At 30.0% G+C, this 24257-nt stretch overlaps 1 protein-coding gene and 1 pseudogene across 2 annotated transcripts; one reads left to right on the forward strand and one right to left on the reverse strand.

Annotated features, from left to right (window-relative positions):
- Positions 1 to 3073: 3073 nt before the first annotated feature.
- LOC150036586 (uncharacterized) lies at positions 3074 to 5376 on the reverse strand (annotated as a pseudogene).
- Positions 5377 to 7391: 2015 nt separating this feature from the next.
- Positions 7392 to 15407, forward strand: LOC120076433 (MADS-box protein SVP-like). Of its 2 annotated transcripts, none has more exons than XM_039030255.2 (9): positions 7392 to 7521; positions 7839 to 8033; positions 10244 to 10322; positions 11287 to 11348; positions 11450 to 11549; positions 12120 to 12161; positions 13162 to 13203; positions 13284 to 13444; positions 15151 to 15407. In XM_039030255.2, exons 2-9 carry the CDS (start codon positions 7852 to 7854, stop codon positions 15167 to 15169), a joined length of 687 nt encoding a protein of 228 aa, XP_038886183.1. In that variant the 5' UTR covers positions 7392 to 7521; positions 7839 to 7851; the 3' UTR covers positions 15170 to 15407. The 2 variants fall into 2 exon arrangements, with proteins under 2 accessions (XP_038886183.1, XP_038886184.1); XM_039030256.2 differs by lacking the exon at positions 7392 to 7521 and adding an exon at positions 7589 to 7691.
- The last annotated feature ends 8850 nt before the right edge of the window (positions 15408 to 24257 follow it).

Genomic DNA, 24257 nt, shown 5'->3' on the forward strand with positions numbered 1-24257 from the left:
AATTGCAAATCTAACAAAATCTACTGGCTATAGACTCTATCGCTAGTTGATATGGTCTATTACTATTAGACCCTTACTAGCAATATGGTTTATTAATGATAGACTTCAAATTATTTTGCATGGTTTGCTATTTCTGCAAATTATTTTGCATAGTGTTATATTCTACAAATAATTTAGGTCTGATAACTATATTTGCAACCGCTCCTCAATTTTAATTAAAAATTCATAAATTTCAATTAAAAACTATAAGGATTAAATTATAATTTCATTTTAATAGACTAAATTTACAATTTAATCTTTATATTGAAAATATATAAAATGGTTTTTTTAAAGAGGAAAATATATAATAGGAATTGAAATAGCTAAAAGTTTATACTTTGTTCTCTTGGGGCCACACGCAGAACTCATTGGATAAGAGGAATTAAACATGTGGACGTGAACGATACACGCCGTTAAAGAATCGTACCGGCAAGTTACCGTCCATAAGATATGGAAGTTTAAGAAAACCAAAAATAAAAAAAAAAAATACATTTTTAGTTATTTAAGTTATGATCTGTATCTTATTAGTCAATAAATTTTAAAATGTTAATACTTTTAAATCGTTAGATAATTATTTTGGTCTCGTTTGATAAATTATTTATTTTTTTATTTTTGAAAATTAAGTCTATAAACACTATTTTCACCTCTAAATTTATTTATTTTTATTTACTTTTTACCAATAGTTTAAAAAATAAAGTTAAATTTTGAAAACTAAAAAAATTAATTTTTAAAAGCTTGTTTTGTTTTTGGAATTTGGCTAAGAATTCAACCATTGTACTTAAGAATATATAAATCAATGTAAGAAATGAGAAGGAAATATTTTGGTCTCGTTTGAAAAATAATTATTTTGGTCTCGTTTGATAATTATTTATTTTTGAAAATTAAGTCTATAAACACCACTTCCACCTCTAAATTTATTTATTTTTATTTACTTTTTACCAATAGTTTAAAAAAATAAAGTTAAATTTTGAAAACTAAAAAAAGTAATTTTTAAAAGCTTGTTTTGTTTTTGGAATTTGGTTAAGAATTCAACTATTGTACTTAAGAATATACAAATCAATGTAAGAAATGAGAAGGAAATAGATTTAACTTTAAAAAACCATAAACAAAAATTGAAATTGTTACCAAACGGAGTCTTCATTTTTTATTTTTGAAAATTAAATTTATTTTCTTTCAATTATCTATATATTTCTTAAGTACAAGAGTTGAATTCTTAGTTAATTTTTTTTTACAAATTTTTTTTTAATTATTATTATTTTGTAGTTTTCAAAATTTTGCTCAGCTTTGTAAAGCATAGGTAGAAAAGTATATAACAAAATAAGAAATCTAGAGGTGTGATGGAGATGTTTGTAGACTTAATTTTTAAAATAATTTTAAAAAATCAAACAATTACTAAATGGGACCTCAATAATTTAATTTTTAAGTTTAATTTCAGCTTTTCACTTAAATTTTAAAATGTTAAAAATGTATCTTTGAAAATTGAATTTTATTCCAATTTAGTTCTTTAAAATTTACGTCAATTTTTAAAACTAAATACTCATTTTAATAAAAGAATATATTCGGTTAACTACTAAAATTATTTTTAAATTTTATTTCATACTTATCTTAAATTGAATAATATAAATTGAAACAAATATTTAATTAAAAACTTGAGATTAAAAATATAGATCTGATAAAATTGAAATAAAACTTGAATCTCATACGTGTAATAATTAAATTGAATTGAAAAATAAAAATTACATCTAAAACTTAGAATATATATATATATATATATATTAATCGTTTAAATAAATAAAGTCCGCGAGAAAGGACAGGTCGATAATTTATGAGTTTCGGTTGGAAAAATAAATTATCGCGCGATATAAAATTATTACCCAAAACAGAGAAAAATAGTACACAGTAGTCAGACGGGCCGTGGGCAGGTGTAGACTTTGAAGTGACAACGGGTAGCATGGCCGCCTTGTACGGAAACCAGTTCTTTTCACGCCAACTAGAAAATATATTATTATCCATTTCCCAAAAACAATAATTACCTTTTTTTTTAGCTAAAATAACCTTTTAGTTTGTATGCTTTTCATATTTGTTCATTCCCTTTTCCCTTTCAAATTTTTTTATTTTAGGACTGTACTTTTGATAAATCTAAAGTATAGTTATCAATTGCAAGTTTATGGTTGATCTTTTAAAATAATAGAAAATTTATATTTTTTGTTCCCTACCATTTATTTTTATCTGATCCCTATATTTCTAAATATCCTACTTTTACATATGAATTTCAAGTTTAATTTCTATTTGATTTTTAAAATTCAGAATGTTACATTTTTACTAGGAATGATCATCGATCAATCGGGGTTAGTTTTTCAACCAGACCGACCCCGAACAGACCAAAATCGGTTCGGAATCTGACCAAACCGGTCCCAACCGTCGACTGAGCAAAAACATGACTGGTCGGTCGGTCGATCGGTTTGATCGATTTTTTTATTTTCCTTCCTTTTCTAAAAAAGAAAAATTATATTTATTTATTAAAATTCTTAGAAAAATTGCTATTAAGTAAAAGTTATATTTAGTTATAAATTATTGTCGTTATAAATAGCAATTTTTTAATACAAATCAAAAATCAACTATTTATTAACTTCTTTATCAATCATGTTTAGTCTTCTCTCTTAATTAGTGATTGTGATTCAGAATTCAAGATACTATTGCACATTTTAATACTTATGGAATAGAGGTATTAAAAATAAAATATTGATATGATTTGATTTGACAACCCTTAATATTTAACAATTAACATGTCCATTGGTTGGGATTGTGTTCGCTTCGTTTAGTTGTTTAAAGAACCCCTAATACATATTACATATATATATGAAAACAAAACTAATATGAGAGTCGAGAGTGTATGTCACACGACACATAGTCACATACAATCAAATTAGAGATTACAACATAAAGTCAATTGTTGAATACAACCAAATTACAATAAAACATAAAGTCAATTGTCAAATACAACCAAATTACAATAAAATCAAATGATAAATACTTAATTGATAACTGACAACTTTGCAAAATCTGGAAAGTCTTGAATCTCTTTTTCATTGTCCATAACTGCTCTGAATCCTAGATTAATAAGAGAAAGACAACTTCATTAAGATTTTAAACTAACAAGTTACAACTATAAAATACAAATGAATAAAGTTTAAAGTTAAACAATTGAATAAATATCTTCGTCAAATAATGAAGCTTCTTCCATGTCATGCTGAGCTTCAAGATCAGTTGGACCAGAATTTAGCCAATTTTGAGTACAAATGAGAGCCTCCACTATTTTTTGGAGTCAATGAACAACGTGATGAATCAACAACACATCCTCCTGTACTAAAAGCTGACTCAGACGCTACAGTAGATACTGGAATTGCCAAAATATCTCTAACCATACGACTAAGAACCTCAAACCGATGACTGTTCATTTTCCACCATTAAAGTATGTCAAAATTACCTTCATTCTTAACATTGGCTTCCAACAAATAAATATCAATCTCTGACCCCTATTCGAAAGGTGTAGTATCATCACCTTCAAAATCAATATCAATTGTATCATAGACAGAGTCTTCATCCATCTTTTCAGTTAAATCACAATCAATCATGGTCTCCAAGGCTGAGACAATTGGTGTATTAGTAGTAGTACTCCTACTCTCACTCCCACACCCACTCTGAGTAGTACTGTACTCGTGAAAGAGACGTCTACAACATTGCTCCACTACATTTCCCATAGATTTGGCAACCTCTGGTCCAAAAAAAATTTTAAGGCAAAAAGATACCAACCTTAGCTTTTTTCGAGGATCTAGCACAATAGCACCATACAACAATAGATTATTTTTTTTTTTTCATTTTTCCCCCAATACTTCTCAAATTTGGCCTTCATACTATTGGTCGTTCCAACTAGCATTGCATTTGCACTACCAGCATTCAAACATATACAATTCTAAACCACTGTAATCTGATGAAAAACCATAATCGAAGTGGTGTAAAAAGACCCTGAAATTTTCAACGTCACATCATAAAAGACCTTTAAAAACCTAATCGACATCTTAGCATTTGTTTGATCTTCCTTATTTAGTGACAAATCATGTCTATAAGAAGCATCTTCATCTTCTAATCTATCAAAAGCCTTTTCAAATTTCACAGCTGCCTCAAGCATTAAATATGTAAAGTTCCATCCAGTGGGAATATCAAGACACACATAACTCTTACAATAAATTTTTTCAATTTCAATGCACTTTTTAAATTTCAAAAAACATGCAGGAGAAGATCTTATAAATCGTACAGCATATCGAATCCTTTCAATGCAATCATTATGTTCCTTAAAAGCATCACATACTATGAGATTTAATATATGAACGCAACAACGAACATGCAGAAAATTCTCCATCAAACAATAATCCCTTATTGAATCTTTTCAGAAGATAAACAATGACAGTGTCATTCGAGCTTGCATTATCAACCGTCAAAGTCATTACCCTTTCAATGCCCCAATCCTTCAAATTCTTTTAAATAGTTTTACCAATAGTGTCACCTTTATGATTCTCAATTGGACAAGAACTAAGTATCCTTTAATGTAATCTCCGATCATAATCTATGAAATAGGTAGTTAGTACCATGTAATTTATATTTTGTCCCAATGTCCAACAATCCGTAGTGAGAGAAACTCTATACTTCTCGTTCACAAACATGTCTTTCAAACACTTTTTCTCGTTAATATACAACTTAAGCACATCTCTAGCCACAGTAAATCGAGGCGAAACAACAAATCTAGGTTGATTTGCACATATTAATCTATCAACAAATTTCTTAAATCCTTTACCCTCCACAAACTTGAATGACAATTCGTCAACAATTACTATTTCACAAACGCTTCCCGATAACTCTCTAAACTATATGACTCACATACAAGTTGTGATGTATTATCCCCAACATTGTCTTTGTAGTTTTGAAAGCTAATTTCATTTAGGTTGGATCTCTCTTTTTCTGGTAAAGGTATTTTTTACAATTTTCCAAATAATTTTTCATAGTCCCAGTACCATTACGTTTAGAATGACATGCATAGACAACTCCACAGTACTTACATAGAGCATGAGGGTCTTTAGGATCACCTTTTAGTCTCTCAAAATGATCCCAAACCATGGATTTTTTCACAACCTTCCTTCTTTTTGGTGGATTTGGAACATCTGATGTCTCATTTGCTGAATCAACATCAACGATATTTATATTGGTATCCATTTCTGCATCTCGTTCATTTTTTGAAGCATCAGTTGCAGTTCCATCAAACTCCATATCCGTTGAATCCATGTAGCTGAACCACACCATGTCAGATGTCAGTATCACACAATTCACAAAAAACTCAAAGTATTTCAGCTTTACAAAAAAACTCAAGTCTCAAAGTATTTACAAGAACTCAGATACCCATACCCTTATCACCTTATGCATGAAACATGAGCAAATAAGGAATCCGTGCCAGAACACACGATACCTCAACAGGTTTCATAAATGTCTTATAAGAGATAATAAGGGAATAACAGTGCCTCTAACGCTCATGTACACTGCCTCACCTCAGTAGAACAATAACTAACACTCCCCAATTTATTACATAAATGTAAACTTTCAATACAAGAGACTATGCAACTCAAATTTGTTAAAATTGTGAACTAAATAGTAAATTAGCAATATTGAACACTGAACAGAACTCTATCCACAACATTTTTCAAAACTCGACGAAATTTTATGAACACTGACCAAATATAAAATGACCATTTTATGGACTTGACAACATCTTTCAGAACTCATCAAACCCAAACCAGCCAGAGTGGGTATTTATATTTTATTTTATTATATATGGAATCGTTTATAACACTAACCAAATATAAAATGACCCTTTTATGGAATCGTTCAACGGTACGGATTACGAAACGAAGAAGAAGAGAACGATACGGAGCTGCAGGCAATGACCGACTGAAGGAAGAGGAAGAAGATGGCTGAATGAAGAATGATCAGGAAGAAGATGGCTGAACGACTGGCGCTATAATGGAAGGAAGAACGACCGACTGAACGACGAGGAAGAAGATGGCTGAATGACTGGTGCTGGAATGGAAGGAAGAACGATCACTGAACGAAGAAAATGGATGAAGAAGATCGATGAAGTTCGAATGAAGAGGAAGAAGATGGTTGGCGCCGCGACTTCTAATGGAATATCCCTACATTTTTAAAACACAATTATATATATATATATATTAAATAATAGGTCGGTCGGTCGGGTTAAGACCCAACCAATAACTCGTCCCAACTGTCGCTGGAATCGATTTTAAAAACCAAAAACCGACATCGACCGCTTCTGTATGATTTTCCGACCGTTCGACTCCATTTCGGCCGGTTTGGGTCGATCGTTTCAGTTTTTCGGTCTAATATGCTCACCCCTAATTTTTACCATCTAGTTTCAAAATTTTGTTTTGATTTGACAGGGTCCCAAGATTTACAATTTTAACAATGATTTTTCACCAATTGCCCATTTCACTCTTTGTATCAATGTGTATCACTCATTGTTTAGCATTATTAAAATTATTTGAAAATTTTAACATCATAACTATTTTAATAAATAATTAAAAGTTAATGTCAAATAATAGAGTGAGCATTCGAAAACACTTGAGATTAAACGTGTAAAATATTACACGTATTCCATAATTGTAATGAGTTGCGTGACCTGTCTCCAAATCTGTAATAAAAACTTGTAACCTAATCGAAGAATGGAAAGGTGCTCAATCTAATCGTGCTTAAAAATTACGTAGGACTCGTTATTTTTACTATTACCATTATAGATATTATTACTGTAGAAATACAAGAATTATGCATCTATGACATTTATTATTACTTTTATTGTTACCACTATCATTATTGTTACCATTTAGTAACAACAACAGTAAATGCGAAAGATTTGTGTTATAAGTAAACATGATTTAAAGTAATCCAATTATATTTGTGATTTAGACTTAAGGATTAAGCTATCAATAATTTTATTACAATTACACAAATTTCAATTACAATTTGGTAAATGTAACCTAAAAGAATTTAAAAGAAGATGGAAGCAACAAAGAGCATCTAAATTAAATCATTAACCTATAATTATTTATATATAATTAAAAAATTTACTGTTTCGTTTTTACTTCGAAAAATAGAAAGGTTATTTTATTATTATTTTTACCGAAACCACGTTTTCTAAATCCTTTCGGCATCTGTTTGGGTAAAAGTTACGGGTAAAAGTAAAAAGGAAAGGCGACTGTTTGGCTATAAATGGGATGTATTCTTTCCTTAAATTGAACACGTCATATTCTAATCCACATTTCTCTCTCTCTAAAACCTTCCTTCTTATCCCTCTGCTCGTCATTTCTTGCCAAAACCTACCACACTCTTCTTTTTAGTCTCCCAATCAAAATACCAATTTTGGTCGGAATTTCCCTCTTTTTCTTTTTTCTTCTTTTTTATTTTACTTAACTTACTTTTTCTTCGTTTCGTCTCTATTTGATCTTATTCTACGTCACTTATTTTTTTCAATTTTAATTATTTTTTTTTCTCCTTTTCCACTCTCAGATCTGAACTCAGATTCTTTCTCTAGGGTTTTTTCTTCTCCTCTCTTTAATTTCAAGGAAGATCAATTTGGAAGAAGAAATTAAAATTTTATTTTTGTATTATTTTGGATTGGAAGGTTATAAGATACCAATTTTTTTGTTATAAATAATAATAATAAAAAAGTGTGGTTGTAGGAAGAAACATAACATGGCGAGGGAGAAAATCAAGATAAAGAAGATTGATAATCTAACGGCGAGGCAGGTGACATTCTCTAAGCGAAGGAGAGGGCTTATCAAGAAGGCCGAGGAGCTGTCGGTGCTCTGCGACGCCGAGGTGGCGCTGCTCATCTTCTCCGCTACCGGCAAGTTTTTCGAGTATTCGAGCTCCAGGTAACAATCCAAGATTTCTCTGTATAGATGGAGATTCGAACTTTTTTTTCTTTTTACAACTTTGAGTTTCTTAGGTGAAGTGTTGAATTTAATCCTTTAAAATTAGGTTTGATTAAATGGAAGATTAATTAAATTGATGAAAAAAAATTAATATCTAATTAAAAAATTATTTTGTAGTGATTTTGAATATGATGAAAAAAATTAATCTCGAAATATGTCTTCAGACTTCTGTTTTGGAAAATTTGACTCAAAATAAATAGATTTTTGCAATTAGGATTTCATATCTTGAAAAATTTTAATAGGTTTGACTTATGGATTGAATTATGTAACCCTAGAATTAGAAAAGCTTGAGCCTAAGTAAGTAGTATGGTTTTCATTTAAATTTTGAAATGCGTTTTTTTAATGATATACATTATTTTACATGCCTTTATATCATTTATTAATTTATAGAGCTCAAGATTAACCTGTAAATGTTGTTAAAAATTAATTATGTTTCTAATTTAAATCGTATTTATACAACTTTATAAAATTCTTTTTTATATAAAAGAGATTTGAATGAATTTCTAATTTAGTTTTTATAGATTTATTTTAAATTCTTTTTATCAAAAGAATTTAAATAAAATGGTATTTTTGCAGTTTTTTCTTTAATAAATCTAAACAGCCCAAAAACTATTATAAAGAAATTGGTACAAACAACTATCATTTTCTAAATCCAAATGGTTACTTAATAGAGTATAAAACTTTTAGGCCCCGTTTGGTAGTTATTTAGTCTTTTGTTTTTGTTTTGAAAAATTAAGTCAATTTCATCCATATTTTTTACAATGGTTTACATCTTTGTTAAATACAATGGTTGAATTCTTAACTAAATTTCAAAAACAAAAATAACCTTTTGAAAGCTATTTTTTTAGTTCTCAAAATTTGGTTTGGTTAAAACCATTGGTAAAAAATAGATAACAAAGAAAGAAATTTGGAGGTAGAAGTAATGTCTATAAACTTAATTTTAAAAAACAAAAATAAAAAACAAAATGGTAATCAAACGAGACCTTAGTTAACTATTTTTTTTACATCATACATTTATTGTTACAATCACCATCATTAATTTGAACTCACCCACCTAAAGTGATCTTGATTTACACATATGAGAAAATTCTAATTTGTTTCCCATCTACTTTCCATTATTCTTTGAATTTTGAATGAAAACTTTGTCAATCAAAATCATTTATTTCTTTAAGAAAGAAGAAGAAGAAGAATTTACTCTATTACCAAATAGTGTTTAATATGGTTAAAGTCACAAGTAGACAACTAAAGAACAAAAATTAATGATGATCTAAGATTGAAATAATTAAAGAACACTTAACAATGGTGGGTGGCCACTTTACCCTTTCTTTTGCCATCAAATGGATGTGTGTTGACATATTTGACATTGATGTTTAACCTACCACATATCTTTTAATTTCAACCAAATTGATAAAACTAGAGACAAACAAAAATTTTCAAAATTCTTGCAAACTGAACAAAACCAAAGAAATTTGCCCTTAAACAAAATGGTTATAAATTAATGATTTTATATATTTAATGGAAATTTTCACGAATAGAAAAAAAATATCAAACTATTTATAAAAATAACAAAAAAATTATTGATAGACTTTTATTAACGTCTATCTATCATATATTATCAATGATCATTCTATCAGTTTCAATCACTGATAGACACTAATAGATTTTATATCAGTCTCTATCAAAGAAGATTAAATTTTGTTATTTTATGTAAATAATTTTTCTTATTTTTCTATTTTTAAAAATTCTCTTATATTTAATTAAAATTAAATTATAAGTTTAGTCGATAAATTTTAAGGATTGTGTAGTTGGTTCCTATATACTACCAACATAATTTAATAGGTCTTTGAGGTCTAATAAATTATTAAATTTTTAATTTTGTATCATAATAGCAAGATATCCAAAAATTTTAAATTAGCACTTATCCAAAATATATATATTGAAATTCACATATCTATTAAATAAATAATTAAAAGATTTAGATTCTAGAATTGATATTTGAATTTAGTATATTAATTAAAATTTAAAAATGGTAAGTTTGTTAAAGTTGTCTATTTGAGGACGACCAATTCAATATAATCTTATTAATCTTATTTCTTTTTTGGCATTGCCCCTTTGTATTATTTATGTTTTGTACACATCATTTGATGCAGCGTTAAGGAAGTTATTGCTAGATATAATTTGCACTCTACTAACCTTGGAAAGTTGGAATATCCATCCCTCGGGCTGCAGGTAATCATTGTGTAGTTTAATTAAACTTTAGAAATTTCTATACATTTTTTTTTAAACAAATCTTTTGATATTTTTATTTTATTGGAAAGTAAATTTTCATTCATATATTTTGACATCTTTTAGAATTAATGGTTCTATTAAATATTTAATAATTTAGAATTTAAGTTTTGAGATTAAATTTGTAACTGAATTATTGTTTTTTTTTTTTTCTAAAAAAAAAGAAAACACCTCTGAAATTTGAAGCTCATTTGATTGTAATGGTTTTATGGTTATAAAAACAAATCTCACTTGTGTATGGTTTAAACTTTCAAGGTCTTAATTTTGAAAATAAGTCATCTTAGGAAAATTGAAGTATTTTCTATTTAAAATAGATCTTGAACTACTCTCAAAATGTTTTTCAAATAATTTTTTATTATAAGAGTTTAAATATAAATGACTTTTTTTTTAAAATAATTTTTTCTCTAATTAATCTAAACAGAGATTTAGTCCATGAATTTATAGTTTGTTTTTATTGATCTTAAACTTTTTATTTTTTTCTTAATTTACGGGCCTACTAGACACTAAATTAAAAACTTATAGTTCTAACCGAACATAAAATTTAAAGATGTAGAGCAATTAATTTTAAAAAATTTTGAATTTTTAAAGATCTATTAACACAAATTTAAATTTTAAAAAACAAATAGAGAGAACTAAAGTTGTAACTTGAACTTGGTTTTATAAACAATTCTTTGTTCTAGAATCATGTTTATATAATAATATGGTATGGTACTTGATTATTATTGAGAATCTATTTTTGTTTTTTGTAACTTGGTTTTAATTTTAGAAGGTTTTTTTCACTAATAAAAAAAGTTAAACATAGACATTATCATTAAAATAAACATCATTTCTCTCTTAAAAAAAGGGAAACAAATTCATATAATTAAAACTTCTTACGATAAAAAGGTATATTGTTTGTGAAGTTTAGCTTGAAAATAGCAATCACGTCCGATTGAACAAGGAAGTTGAAGATATGACCCAACAACTTAGGTAATATATATTCTTTCTTTTTTAGGTTAAATATTTTTTTTAATGGATTAATTAATTTGAATACTTAATTAATTTTAGAAACTTAAAAAAAATGTTAAAAGGCAGATGAGGGGAGAGGATCTTCAAGGATTGAATTTAGAAGATCTGAAGCAATTGGAAAGAATGCTTGAAGTTAGTCTCACACGAGTTCTTCACACCAAGGTTTCTAATTTTTTCTTCACTTGCCCTAATTTTTTCTTTTAAAAAGTAACAATTTAGACTATAATTTACCACGATAAAGGTTATATTGTTACAAGTTTGGATAAGTTTAGAAAGTATAAGAATTGAATTGTTATGTATTAAAGTAGAATAACTAAGGTCTCCTTTGGTAATCATTTTATTTTTAAAAATTAAGTTTATAGACACCCATCTCTAAATATCTTCATTTATTATCTTTTTTTTTTACCAATGATTTAAAAAACCAATTCAAAATTTAAAAACTAAAAAAATAACTTAAACTTGTTTTTGTTTTTTAAATTTGGTTAAGAGTTCAACCATTATACTTAAAAAAGATGCAAACCATTGTAAGGAATGAGAAGAAAATATACTTAATTTTTCAAAACCAAAAATAAAATACGAAATAGTTACAAAACGGGGTCTTATTATTACACTTTTGGAAGTGTAGAGATTAAATCATTACAAACTACTATTTAACCCCTTTTATAATAATGATAAAATGTTTTTATTTGGGAAAATAACATGTGGTTCTGGTTATATTTTTTTTTTTTGTAGGAAGAGAAGATTATGAGTGAAATTAATGCGCTTGAGTTTAAGGTAAATCGATCAGAAGCATTAGTTGTTACTGCCATTTTTCTTGTTCTTTGATACAATTATCCAAGATTGTGAAACTATTTAAATGATAAAGTGTTGGTTTTCTTTTTAATTATGTTTATTTAGTTTATAAACTGAAAATGTTAGTTAGTAATAAGGGAGAAGTTTTTGGAAATATAATTGGTGTATTCTTACATTCTTAAAGGATTCTAATCTTTGTTAAGATTTTGTCTACATTGAACATTCTTTCCTTTTTCAAAATTTTAAGTTCTAAATTTGTTAAGAGCTTCTACGTTGCATTTAATATGTTTGGAATGAGTATTTAGTAACAAATCAAAGATAAAAGTAAAAATATTGAAATCTAAAAACTAAATAGAAACAAAGCTCAAAATTCATGTAATATTTTGAAATCAACAAGTCAAATGAAAATCAAATTCAAAATATAAATATAAAAATGTAATATTTACAAATTTGAGAATCAAATAGAAACTAACTCAAAATTTAGGAATCAAATTGTATATTTCTACCGATATATGTCTTTAAAATTTTTAATAATATATCAAAATATCATCCTTCGAATTAGGACTAGATTTGGGATTCAAACCTGATTTTAAATATTAAAAAAAAAATTCTTTTTACCTCCTATGGGGGTGGGACACCCAATTTCCAAGTAATAGAAATGTGTTTTATGTTCATCTTATGACTTGAATAAGAATCTTAAGGTTTTTTTTTTTTTTTTTTTAAAAAAATCCAGAATAATTTTCGATTAATATTTAGTTTTATTTTCAAATAGTGAAAAATGAGTCAATTTATTTACAAATATAAATGAATGTCATTGTCTATCACATTTATCAGATATATCAGTGTCTATTACCGTTTATCATTAATAGACAATGACATAGATATTTTGTTATATTTTAAAATATTTTTAACAATTTTTTCATTTAAAACAATTATCTAATATTTTCAACTATTTATTTCAAACATGAAAAAAATTGTGCAGGGAGCGAGGCTGATGGAAGAAAACAAGATGCTTAAACAGCAGGTAACTAATAAGATGTTATTCACGAAAAAGGGTAAATATAATAATATTTATGGTTAAACAAATGAAAATTAAATTGGCAGATGTTAAGGTTGTCGAATGATAGAACGCCAGTGCTCGTGGATTCCGACGTTCATGTTGCGGCGGAAGAAGGGGTTTCGTCGGAATCCGCCGCCAATGTCTGCAGCTGCAACAGCGGTCCTCCTGCCGACGACGACAGCTCCGACACCTCTCTCAAATTAGGGTCAGTTCTTTCTTTCTTTCACATATTATTAATAATTATAAGTAATTCTACTTTATCCTTATGGTTTCCTAATATTGTAACTGATTATTACGGGAGACTCGAAAAATTAACCGTCCCTTAACGATCGTTGAATGTAGATTACTTGACTCATCCCTACTACTAATTTGAGGTATTTTTACAATTTTTATCTCATACATTAAATGTCGTAAAATAGTCACATTACAAAGTTTTATCAAATAATTTTTTGAGAGACAATATTTAATCATTAATTAATTTAGCTCCATTGAATAATTATTTTGTTTTTTAAAATTAAGCCTATGAGTAGTACCATTTACACTTCTAAATTTTTTTCATTTGTTATCCACTTTCCATCAATTATTTGAAAAACCAAGCTAAAATTTAAAAACTAAAAAAAATAGCTTTCATTATTAGCAGTTCACTAAAAATTTAATCATTATATTTAAATAAAGATGTAAATAATTATAAGAAATATGAATGAAATAGACTTAATTTTAAAAAATAAAAATAAAATGTCAAATAATTATCGAATGGGACGTTATTTATTTATTTGTTCTTTTGTTCTTTATAAGGTAAGGAGAAGACTTAAAATCTGAAAGATATATACAAGGACACTATCTCTTTAAGGAAATTATATAGTCAAATTATATATACCGAACGGGACATTATTATTATTTTATTTATTTATTTATTTATGATTATTATTATTATTATTATTATTATTATTATTATTATTATTATTATTTTTGAGAAATCTATTGAGTTGAACTGAAGGTACGTGTCCAGCAATTTATGTTTGTGATTATTATCATTATTATTGTTCATATATTTGCATTTAGTGCTGACATTTATAATTATTTTGGCTTCTATATTTTGGTCTTGTCTGTACAATTTTTAATTCAAATTTGTTCTGTTGGTATGTTTTGTCACATTTTAGAGTAAAAAGGAGTATGAAATTTTTTTATTTAACTTGATCATGTTGGTGAACTTTATGACAATGATGATCATAGTGGATTTTTTTAGTCAATTTGAAATCAATTCAAGTAATGGTATTGTATTTCATTGAAAAAAAAAATTGGAGTTATGTTAATTTATCAATTTGTGTCTATTTGATTTATGAATTTTCACAAATACTTTTTTAATTTTTATTATTATTTTTTATATATATATAATAGGTTTTAGACAAATTCAAGTTCTTAAGAACAATTGATTTATTTGATGTAAATTTAAATTGTGCGTCTAATGAAATTTTAAACATTCAATTTTATATCTATTTAAGAATCATAATTAAAGAAATGGGAAGTTAAGGTGTTCCTATTACTTTAAAAGTAGTTCAAGAATCAAATAATACGAATATTAAAGCTTAAAGATTATTTTAATTAGATGTTATTTTCATACTTCAACTTAAAAAACAAATAAATTTTAACTTTATAAGTAGTTCAAGAATCAAATAGATATGAATATTAAGTTTAAAGATTATTTTAATTAGAAATGTTATTTTCATACTCTCAAACTTAAAAAATAAATAGATTTTAACTTTATATGATTATGGAAGCATACCATTGTAATAAAATGAATAGATATAAATACAACTTTAGTGAAGATTTTTATTATAATTATTTATATGTTTATTAATAATTTTACATTAATAATAGTTTTAATGAATTGATTTTGCACTTATGCTGCAGGCCTCCTTGCCCGAACTGAGGCAGAAGTAGTCCAAGAGATGAGGAAGAGACAGGGAAATTAGATGCAACAAACAAAAGTGAAGTGTGTGAATTATATAAAACTTTATTAATACAATCCATGAGAGTAAAGAACACTAATAAACGACATATTCGAACTCTAATCTTTTGATCAAGAGTTTAAATTTTATGTGAGTTTAATTATGCTTATGTTGGCATAAGCGTTACTAATTAATTAATTACAGTTTCTTTTCTATAAACATCTTAACATTTAGTAATGAAATTGATCCGCAATTTGAGTATAGTTTAGAAGATGTATAGTTACGAAGTTCTTATTATCATTTTAAAGATTGATGTGAGAAGTCGATCTTTTATTCCCACATTCATAATTTAAAAATAAAAAATATGTTATAGGAAATTTCAGATCGGCAAAAGGTCAAAGGTCAAGATTGAACCAAGAGAGTTATCTAGCTTAGGAAATGGACCTGAGACTGACTAAAGAGCAGGTCCATGAGAGTTCCAATAAATAAAGGGAGGATACGTTGAGCTTAAAAGAGCTTGCTTGGCTCGCCCTAGTATTAGAGGTTGAGGTCGTGGCCAATGTGGGTTTTGAGAGTCCAAGGGTCGAGGCCAAGGCCACAAAATCTCCTATAGTGAGTCCGATCTGGATTGGATCTCTTCATTGGAACATCCTCAGCAGTCCGATCCCAAGCCCCGGGTGTCCAACTTCAGAGTAGGAAAAGGAAATTGATCTCCTCCAATTGAGATAAGAAAGATCTCTAGGACTCAACTATAAATAAAATATGACAACCCTATGAAAAGTAAGCTCACATCATTCCTAAAAACTACTTGTCCTGACATTTGTTCAAAATACTGACTTAAGTTCGAAGTATTTGTGGCAAGCACCACACCGATGTGTTACCCTTTTGATTGTCTTGTAGGTAATTCCCACTCCTAAAATACAAATTCATCGCTGAAGACACGTGAAAGTCAGTTGATTTCCTTTGGCCAAATTTTGCCATCAACAGTTCGCACCGTCTTTAGGGAATGTGTGACGCTTACAAGAAGGTATCAAGAACACGCCATTTAAGCAAAGAAAGAGATGAGTCAACTAGAGAACAACAACATTTTCTATAGCTCGCCTAGGTTCAGTCTCCCGAGAAAGAGACGGAAACTAGATTCACAATTTTAGAAGCATGGGTGAAGACTTTAGATCAAAACCTAGCTTAAATTAAGGGACTCGTTAGAAGCACAAAGAAACCTCTCAAGCACTGCACGCTCAGATTAGCCTCATTTCCCTAGGGAAGAGGTGGAGTCGAAATCCAAGAAATCATAAGAAGTATGAAAATTGGATCGAGGTTTAGCTCAGATTTCGAAAAATTCGATGAGGCAAGACCTACCTGAGGAAGATCTAAGGGGTTCAACCAAGAAGACCTGCACTTTCGATAAGCAGTTCTCAGGAAGGAATATATGAGGCAATCTAACATCCAAATCTAGGAACCACATAAAAGATAATGTCAAAACAAGAATCAGTTGAGGCAACATAAAGGCGAAAAGAGCCAACAAAGTCCACATGGTTTACTTTGCCATCAGGAATCGAGATCAAGGCAAGCTTAGGCCAAGGTAAGGCCGACGTGAAAAATCTAGGACAGGCCAAGGCCGAAGTGAAAAATTCAGGCCAACCCGAGGCCAAGGTAAAAAGCTTAGGCCAGACCGAGGTCGAGGTGAAAAGCTTAGGCCAAGCTAAGGCTGAGATGAAAAATTTAGGTCAGGCCAAGGCTGAAGTGAGAAATCCAGGTCAGGCTGAGACCAAGGTGAAAAGCTTAGGTCAAGCCGAAACCGAAGTGAAAAATTTATACCAGGCCAAGGCCAAGGTGAAAACCTTAGGCCAGGTCGAGACCAAGAAGGAAAGTTCAAGCCAGGTTGAGGCCGAGGGAAGTTTAGGCAAAACCAAAATCTAAGTGAACACAGGAGGATATAAGGTCAACCAGAGGGGACAACCTGCAGGGGCCTTGGAATCCATCCCTCTCATATCCAAAGAAAAAAGAGTCAACATTGGGACCAAAGTTAGGAATTGAGTAGGAGGCAAGGTTGCTTAGCTTCCTTAGAGAAAATGCGGATGTGTTCACTTGGTCACATGCAATAGTACACAAATTGAATGTTAACAAAAATTTTAAGCCCATTATACAAAGACGGGGAGTTTTTAATCAAGAACGGAATGAAGTGATAGCTGACCAAGTCAAAAATCTTCTCAAGGTAGGTTTCATCAAGGAAGTTGACTATCCAGAGTGGCTTTCTAATGTAGTGTTAGTTAAGGAGGAAAATGGAAAATGGCGAATGTGTATCAATTTCACCAATCTAAACAAAGCTTGCCCGAAAGATACCCTCTTCCAATAATAGATCAACTATAGATGCCATAACAGGTTATGAGATGCTAAGTCTCATGGACGTATATTCAGGTTATAATCGAATCAAAACTTCTTTCATCACTAATAAAGGTTTCTATTGTTATAAAGTCATGCCATTTGGCATTAAAAATGCAGGGTCCATGTACCAGATAATGGTAAACTACATATTTACCCCTCTCATCGGGAAGAATATGGAAGCGTACGTGGACGATATGCTAGTAAAAAGTACCAAGGCAGACCAACATGAGGCTGACCTGAACGAAGTTTTTCAAGTACTCAGAAAATACAAAATGAAGTTAAATCCAAAAAAAATGTGCCTTTCAAATTGTTGGAGTTGATGCCCTCAATCTCGTAGGATCCTATAGTTTGTAATTGTATTGTACAAACATTTTGTTTATTTAATAAAATATGAGATGTTTTATGTTTTAGTTGACATTTAGTAGCATTAAACTTACAAACCAATAAATTAACATCCTGTTGGAGTTAGCATGCAATCAGTAGAAGAAATCAAGATCATTAAGTGCTCTAATTCATCAATTTAGCAACTAAGTAAGCATGCTTATAAAATGAAAAGAGGTTCTTCAAACCACGAAATTAGCTTGAATCTCTAATCCAAATGGTTGTAGACCACCATTTGATCTTCCCTACTATTCTCTTGGACCTTAGATTGGGTTGTGGGATCTAAAATGAATAGAAACTAAGGGAATTCTTAAGAGAAAAGGTCTGGTTTTTCTGGTTTTGAAGAACTCTTCTTCAACCTTAATTGTTTGTAAAAATAGCCGTGCAAGAACCTTTTGCATCTGAAATTGACACCTCAAGATCATCAAATTGGAGCAAAAAGGAGGTGGAATATAAAATGGATCCCACTTTCTCCCATCTTTTTTAAATAGAAAAATTAAATATAAATTCAATTTAATTTGAAATCAAATTTAAAATTCAAAAATCAATTTAATTTGTTCAATCTAAATAATTAATTTTAACCAAAATTAATTCTACTAATTAACTTTTAAATGAAATTAATTCCAAATAATTTATTAAATTATTTAATTAATTAAATTAATTTAATACCAAATATTAAATTAATTAAACACCAATTCCTTAACCATGAATCTCTATTCATGTAAGTAATATTAAAATCAAATTTAAATATTATCCAATTCTCCAATTTCGTTTAATTCGATAATTAAATGTGTAATTATATCGTAAATAATTACTAATCCCCTTAATTTGAATTTAAACGTTTCAAATTTATTCATCACGTTATTCTAAGGTTTAATCTGTTTAAGAGTTAATAGGGAGATCTAATGGACCTACAGATCATGGACTCCAACAATCTGAGATTAATTGGTTAAACTCTTTAAATCTAATTAATCAACATTCATTAACTATCGGGTCACTCCACTAAAGCCCAGTAGTTGCACTTCTCTCACTACAGATATATTTCTGTCCACTTAATTTAACTGTAATCGGTAAGTCAATATTTCATAGGTTGTTCGTAATAACAGCTGGGTTAATTGTTGTTTTACCTCCGAGATTATATCTTGCTCCTTAAGTCCCATTGATCCTCTAATGAACAATTGGTTTGTGATCCAATCACGAAACTGAGTCCCTCTCGGGCCAATTAAAGGATGAGGTCTGTTGTTCAAGACCTGGAATCAATACTTAAGAGAACAACCTCCATATTATCCCTAAAAGCAGGTAGAAGTGAATTTTGTTTTGCACCATATGTCCCCAGTTATCTATCCGATCTTACTCTTAAAATGGGAGGCTGATTGAGCTGGTGTTCTTAAGCCAACCTTCACCCATGCAAATCTAAGGATAATCACGATTAAATAGGAGTTCATAATTAGCTCAGGATTAAGGTCAAATTACCTAGGTTGAAATAGTCAGTCTTAAACAATAAACAACGTTATAAAGTAAGAGTGACTTATTACTACGAATACGACCTGTTTTGTAGATGTTACAATTGTTGTAAAGTGCTACAAATGATCTGGTCCAGATTATTCATGTGGAGACATGTGAGCGAGAGTATTCTATACAAAGGAGCTTGTATAAGACTGGACTACAAAATGACTAGTCTCATTATATAACGTCGTCCATAAATAAGACTTACATTTCACCAAGATGACCATAGGTGACATGACTTGAATCCTAAGTGAGTTGTGAACTCTTGCCTATGATGGTGGTTCTTTGATTTGTATGGGTGAGAGCGGCCAGATTGCCGACTCAACAAGCCTACCATTTTGAGAATTCGTTTGATTGGGGAGCTGGGAACACAACTACACAAGACGAAATTCACTCCTTCCCTATGGTTGGGATAAGTAGAAAAATTGTTCCCTTAAGGGCTGATTCCGGGGCTTGAACAATGTGACGCCACACCCTCTCCTAGTCCGAGAGGGGTTTAGTCATAGTTGAACTATGACTTATTGTTTATTAGAGGGATTAGTAGTACTTAAGGAGATAGAGGTAGCTATAGTGGCAAAATGGTAATTTTGGTCTAGCTGTACTTACGAGCAATTTGTGTAGGGTCATCGTACTGTTAACTGGTTATATCTAATGGACACAAAAATATGTATGTAGTGCAAAGAGTGCAGTTGTCGGTCTTTAGTGGAGTGCTAGACAATTAATGGATGTTGAATAATTTAATTAAAGAAGTTTAATTAGTTAGTCAATTACCATTAGAGCTTCAATCTACAAGTTCATGAGGTCCCTTTTGTAGCTCAACAGGATTAAATAAAAATTAATTTTGGATTAATTTGAATTATTAAATTAATTGAGAAAATTAATTATATGTGATAATTAATTTAATTTAATTATATATGATATAATTACTATAATGTATTTGATACATTATATTATAAAGTTTATTTGAAAGGAAATAAATATTTGAATATGATTCAAATATTAATTATGTGAATTGGATTCATATAATTGAATTTAATATAAATGAGATTTATGTTAAATATCGATTTAAAAACTGTAGGTTATATTGTGTATGATACAATACTAAACCATAGGTTATATGTTTAATGTCGTATAAACTATAGTTGTGTGTGTGTATATATATATATATATAATTTTATTTAAATTAAAATTAATTTATTGTAAATTTTAATTTGAATTAATGGGAGGGAAATAACTTCCCTCCTTTATTTTTCTCTCAACTCACTATTGAGTGGTGGGGATAGTTGAGGGTTGTTCTCTTCTTCATTCATTCAATGGATGAGACTTACAGAGAACGTTCTCTACAAAATTGTTTTACAAAAAAACTATTAGAAAAGTTCCCAGGCTTTCACACAACTCTAAGAATAATTTTGGGGATTCGGTTCTATTGGTTTGAGCGATTCAGGATCGATTTGAGTGTTGGGCGGTTTGGTTCGAGCGGTTCAAGACCCGATTCACTTGTTTCGAATCACTTGACTATTATTTTGTAATAGTTAGATGTTTTCTAATTAATTAAATTAATATAATTGTTGTATTAATTTAATTAATTATTTAGGTATCCAATCCTAGTCTAATAATTTTTTTTTTTGTTAATTATGCATTTGATGTATGGTTTTAATTTATTATTATTTATCATAAAGTATGTCATATAGTATAAAATCCCACCATAGGTTATGCATATTTCATGCATCATTTATATTATAAATGTTATTATATAGTTGCATGTTTCTTATTTTATAACATGTTCATGCATCATATAGCATAAATGTTATATTATATGCATGCATGAACCGTAGGTATAACACTCAGTGGGAGGAAAATGGATACTTCATTTTCTCTTATCACGTTTCTCCCTAAAAGTTCACACTGTGAGATCTATACTTGGTCTCGAGACACTTTTCTTGTGTCCTCCTATGGATGGTGTTTGTATAAGTCAATAACAAGGTGAATGGAGAGAGTGTTTATAGTAAGTGGGAGCGGGACATGTGTCAACACATCCCACGGTCTCTCTCATTAGTTTGTAGTAAAGTTTCATGCTCCTTGAGGCACCTTTGCTTGTGTCCCTCTATGGATGAAATTTGCATGATTCTTTACCTCAAACTCCAGAAATGGATAGGATTACTTTAGTTTTTGTCCCAATCGATTTTTTCCTATAGTTGGCTCATTGGGACAGAACTCTATAATCTAAAATGAGGGGTTACACCTACAAGAAATATTAAACGAGTTTAACAATTTATGGATCGAATAATGGTGACCGATAGTTACAGTAACAAGGAGTTGTTCTGTCTTTTAGTTGAGATAGTCTCATTTCAGTGAAGGGGCACTTGTTCACCCCACGATGGCTTTTGTCCTACCTCACTAAAGCATCATTGCAAAATAAATGTCACTTAGGGAGCATTAGATTATTTTGCTAAATTTGATTGGTTTTTGCAATCGGGTTAATGCATAGATTACTAATATAAATAATTTATATGGGTTCAACAATTTATTAATTATGACTTCTGCAACACTTAATTTGCTCGCCGCCGACAAACTTATTGGCGAAAATTATACAACATGGAAAAACACATTCAACACAATATTGATCATTGATGACTTTCTTTTCTTTCCTTATGGAGGATTGTCCTTCTATTCCTGCTCAAAATGCCACTCAAAATGTTCAAGAGGCGTACAACCGCTGGATAAGGGCAAATGAAAAGGCCCGAGCATATAACCTGGCTAGCCTTTCTGAAGTACTGGGTAAGAAACATGAGCCCATGATCACTGTCTGTGAGATCATGGAGTCCCCACGGGGGATGTTTGGACAACCATCGGTACAACTCAGGCATGCCGCTCTAAAACACATTTTCAATGCCCGTATGTAAGAACGGGTATCTGTTAGAGTATACGTTCTCAACATGATGGTCCACTTCACAGTGGCGGAGATGAACGGGTCTATCATTGATGAAACCAGCCAGGTTAGCTTCATTTTAGAATCTTTACTTGAAAGTCCTAAAGCTCCGTAGCAATGCTGTTATGAACAGGATTGACTACAACCTGACCACCTTGCTCAATGAGCTTCAAACTTTTCAGTCCTTAATGAAAAGCAAGGAACAAAAGGGAGAGACACATTTTGCCTCATCCCCAAAGAAGTTCTACAGAGAATCATCCTCTGGAACTAAGTTTATGCCTTCTTCTTCCGACACCAGGAAGTGGAAGAAGAATAAAGGTAGAAAGGGGAAAGCTAACCCACCAACTGCTACCCAAAAGGGCAAGAAGACGAAGACTGCAAAGGGAATCTGTTTCCATTGCAACCACGAGGGACATTTGAAGAGGAACTATCCCAGATACTTAGCAAAAAAGAAGAAGGCCAAGCAACGTAAATATGATTTACTGTATTGGAGACCTTTTTAGTGGAAAATGATGATCCTGCTTGGATAATTTATTCAGGTGCCACTAACCATGTTTGTTCTTTATTTCAGGGAATTAGTTCCTGGCGGCAACTAGAAGCTGAGGAGATGATGATGGGTGTTGGAACTGGATACATTGTCTCAGCTATGGCAGTGGGAAGACTCCAACTGACTTTACAAAATAGATATATTTTACTTGAAAATATATTTATTATTCTTGGTTTAAAGAGGAACTTGATTTTTGTAAAGTGTTTATTAGAACAAAACTACTCTATACAATTCTAAGTAAATAAAGTGTTTATTTCCAAGAATGGTATTAATATTTGTTATGCTAAGTTGGAACATAATTTATATGTGCTAAGATCGTTAGCAACTAAAGCCCTCATTAATACTGAAATGTTTAAACTGTGGTAACTCAAAATAAAAGACTTAAAATTTCTCCTAAAAAATGCCCGTCTTTGGCACCCAAACTTATGACACATCAATGTCAATAAGATTGAGAGATTGGTCAAGAATGGTCTTCTAAGCAAGTTAGATGAAAATTCTTTACCTATATGTGAGTCATGCCTTGAAAGCGAAATGACTAAAAGATCTTTTACTGAAAAAGGCCATAGGGCCAAAGAACCCTTAGAGCTTGTACATTCAAACCTCTGTGGTTCGATGAAGGTTATGGCAAGAGGGGATTTTGAATATTTCATCACTTTTAATGATGATTATTCAAGATATAGGTATGTTTATTTAATGTAACGGAAGTCTTAAGCCTTTTGAAAAGTTCAAAGAGTTTAAGGTTGAAGTTGAAAATGAATTAAATAAAATGATTAAAACATTTCGATCTGATCGAGGTGGAGAGTTTTTGGATCTTACATTCCAAAACTATTTGACAGAACATGAAATCATATCCCAGCTCTCCACACATGGTACATCTTAGCATAATGGTGTATTAGAAAGAAGAAATTGAATCCTATTAGACATGGTTTGGTCTATGATGAGTTATGCTTCGTTCCGGACTCGTTTTGAGGTTATGCAATACAAACTGCGACATATATTTTGAATTGTGTTTCATCAAAGAGTGTTACTAGAACACCTTTGAAATTATGGAATGGTCATAAAGCCAGTTTATACCATTTCCGAATCTGAGGTTGCCCAGCACATGTGCTTGAGGTAAATCCTAAGAAACTGGAACCTCGTTCAAAATTGTGCCTATTTGTAAGCTACCATAAAGGAACGAAAAGTGGTTACTTCTACAATTCTAAAGAAAATAAAGTGATTATGTCGATAAAGTTACATTTTTAGAAGAAGACCACATAAAAAAGCATTTGCCACACAGTAAAATTGTGTTGAATGAACTTTCTAAGGAAACTGCTGAACT

This window comes from Benincasa hispida, chromosome 4, assembly GCF_027475165.1.
Source record: "Benincasa hispida cultivar pf3 chromosome 4, pf3_genome.v1.1, whole genome shotgun sequence".
Lineage (NCBI taxonomy): Eukaryota > Viridiplantae > Streptophyta > Magnoliopsida > Cucurbitales > Cucurbitaceae > Benincasa > Benincasa hispida.

Coding starts and splice junctions, on each gene's coding strand:
- LOC120076433 (XM_039030255.2), top strand. CDS start 7,852: ATGGCGAGGGAGAAAATCAAGATAAAGAAGATTGATAATCTAACGGCG. Junction 11,349..11,449: donor GATATGACCCAACAACTTAG/GTAATATATATT, acceptor AAATGTTAAAAG/GCAGATGAGGGGAGAGGATC. Junction 13,204..13,283: donor ACAAGATGCTTAAACAGCAG/GTAACTAATAAG, acceptor TTAAATTGGCAG/ATGTTAAGGTTGTCGAATGA.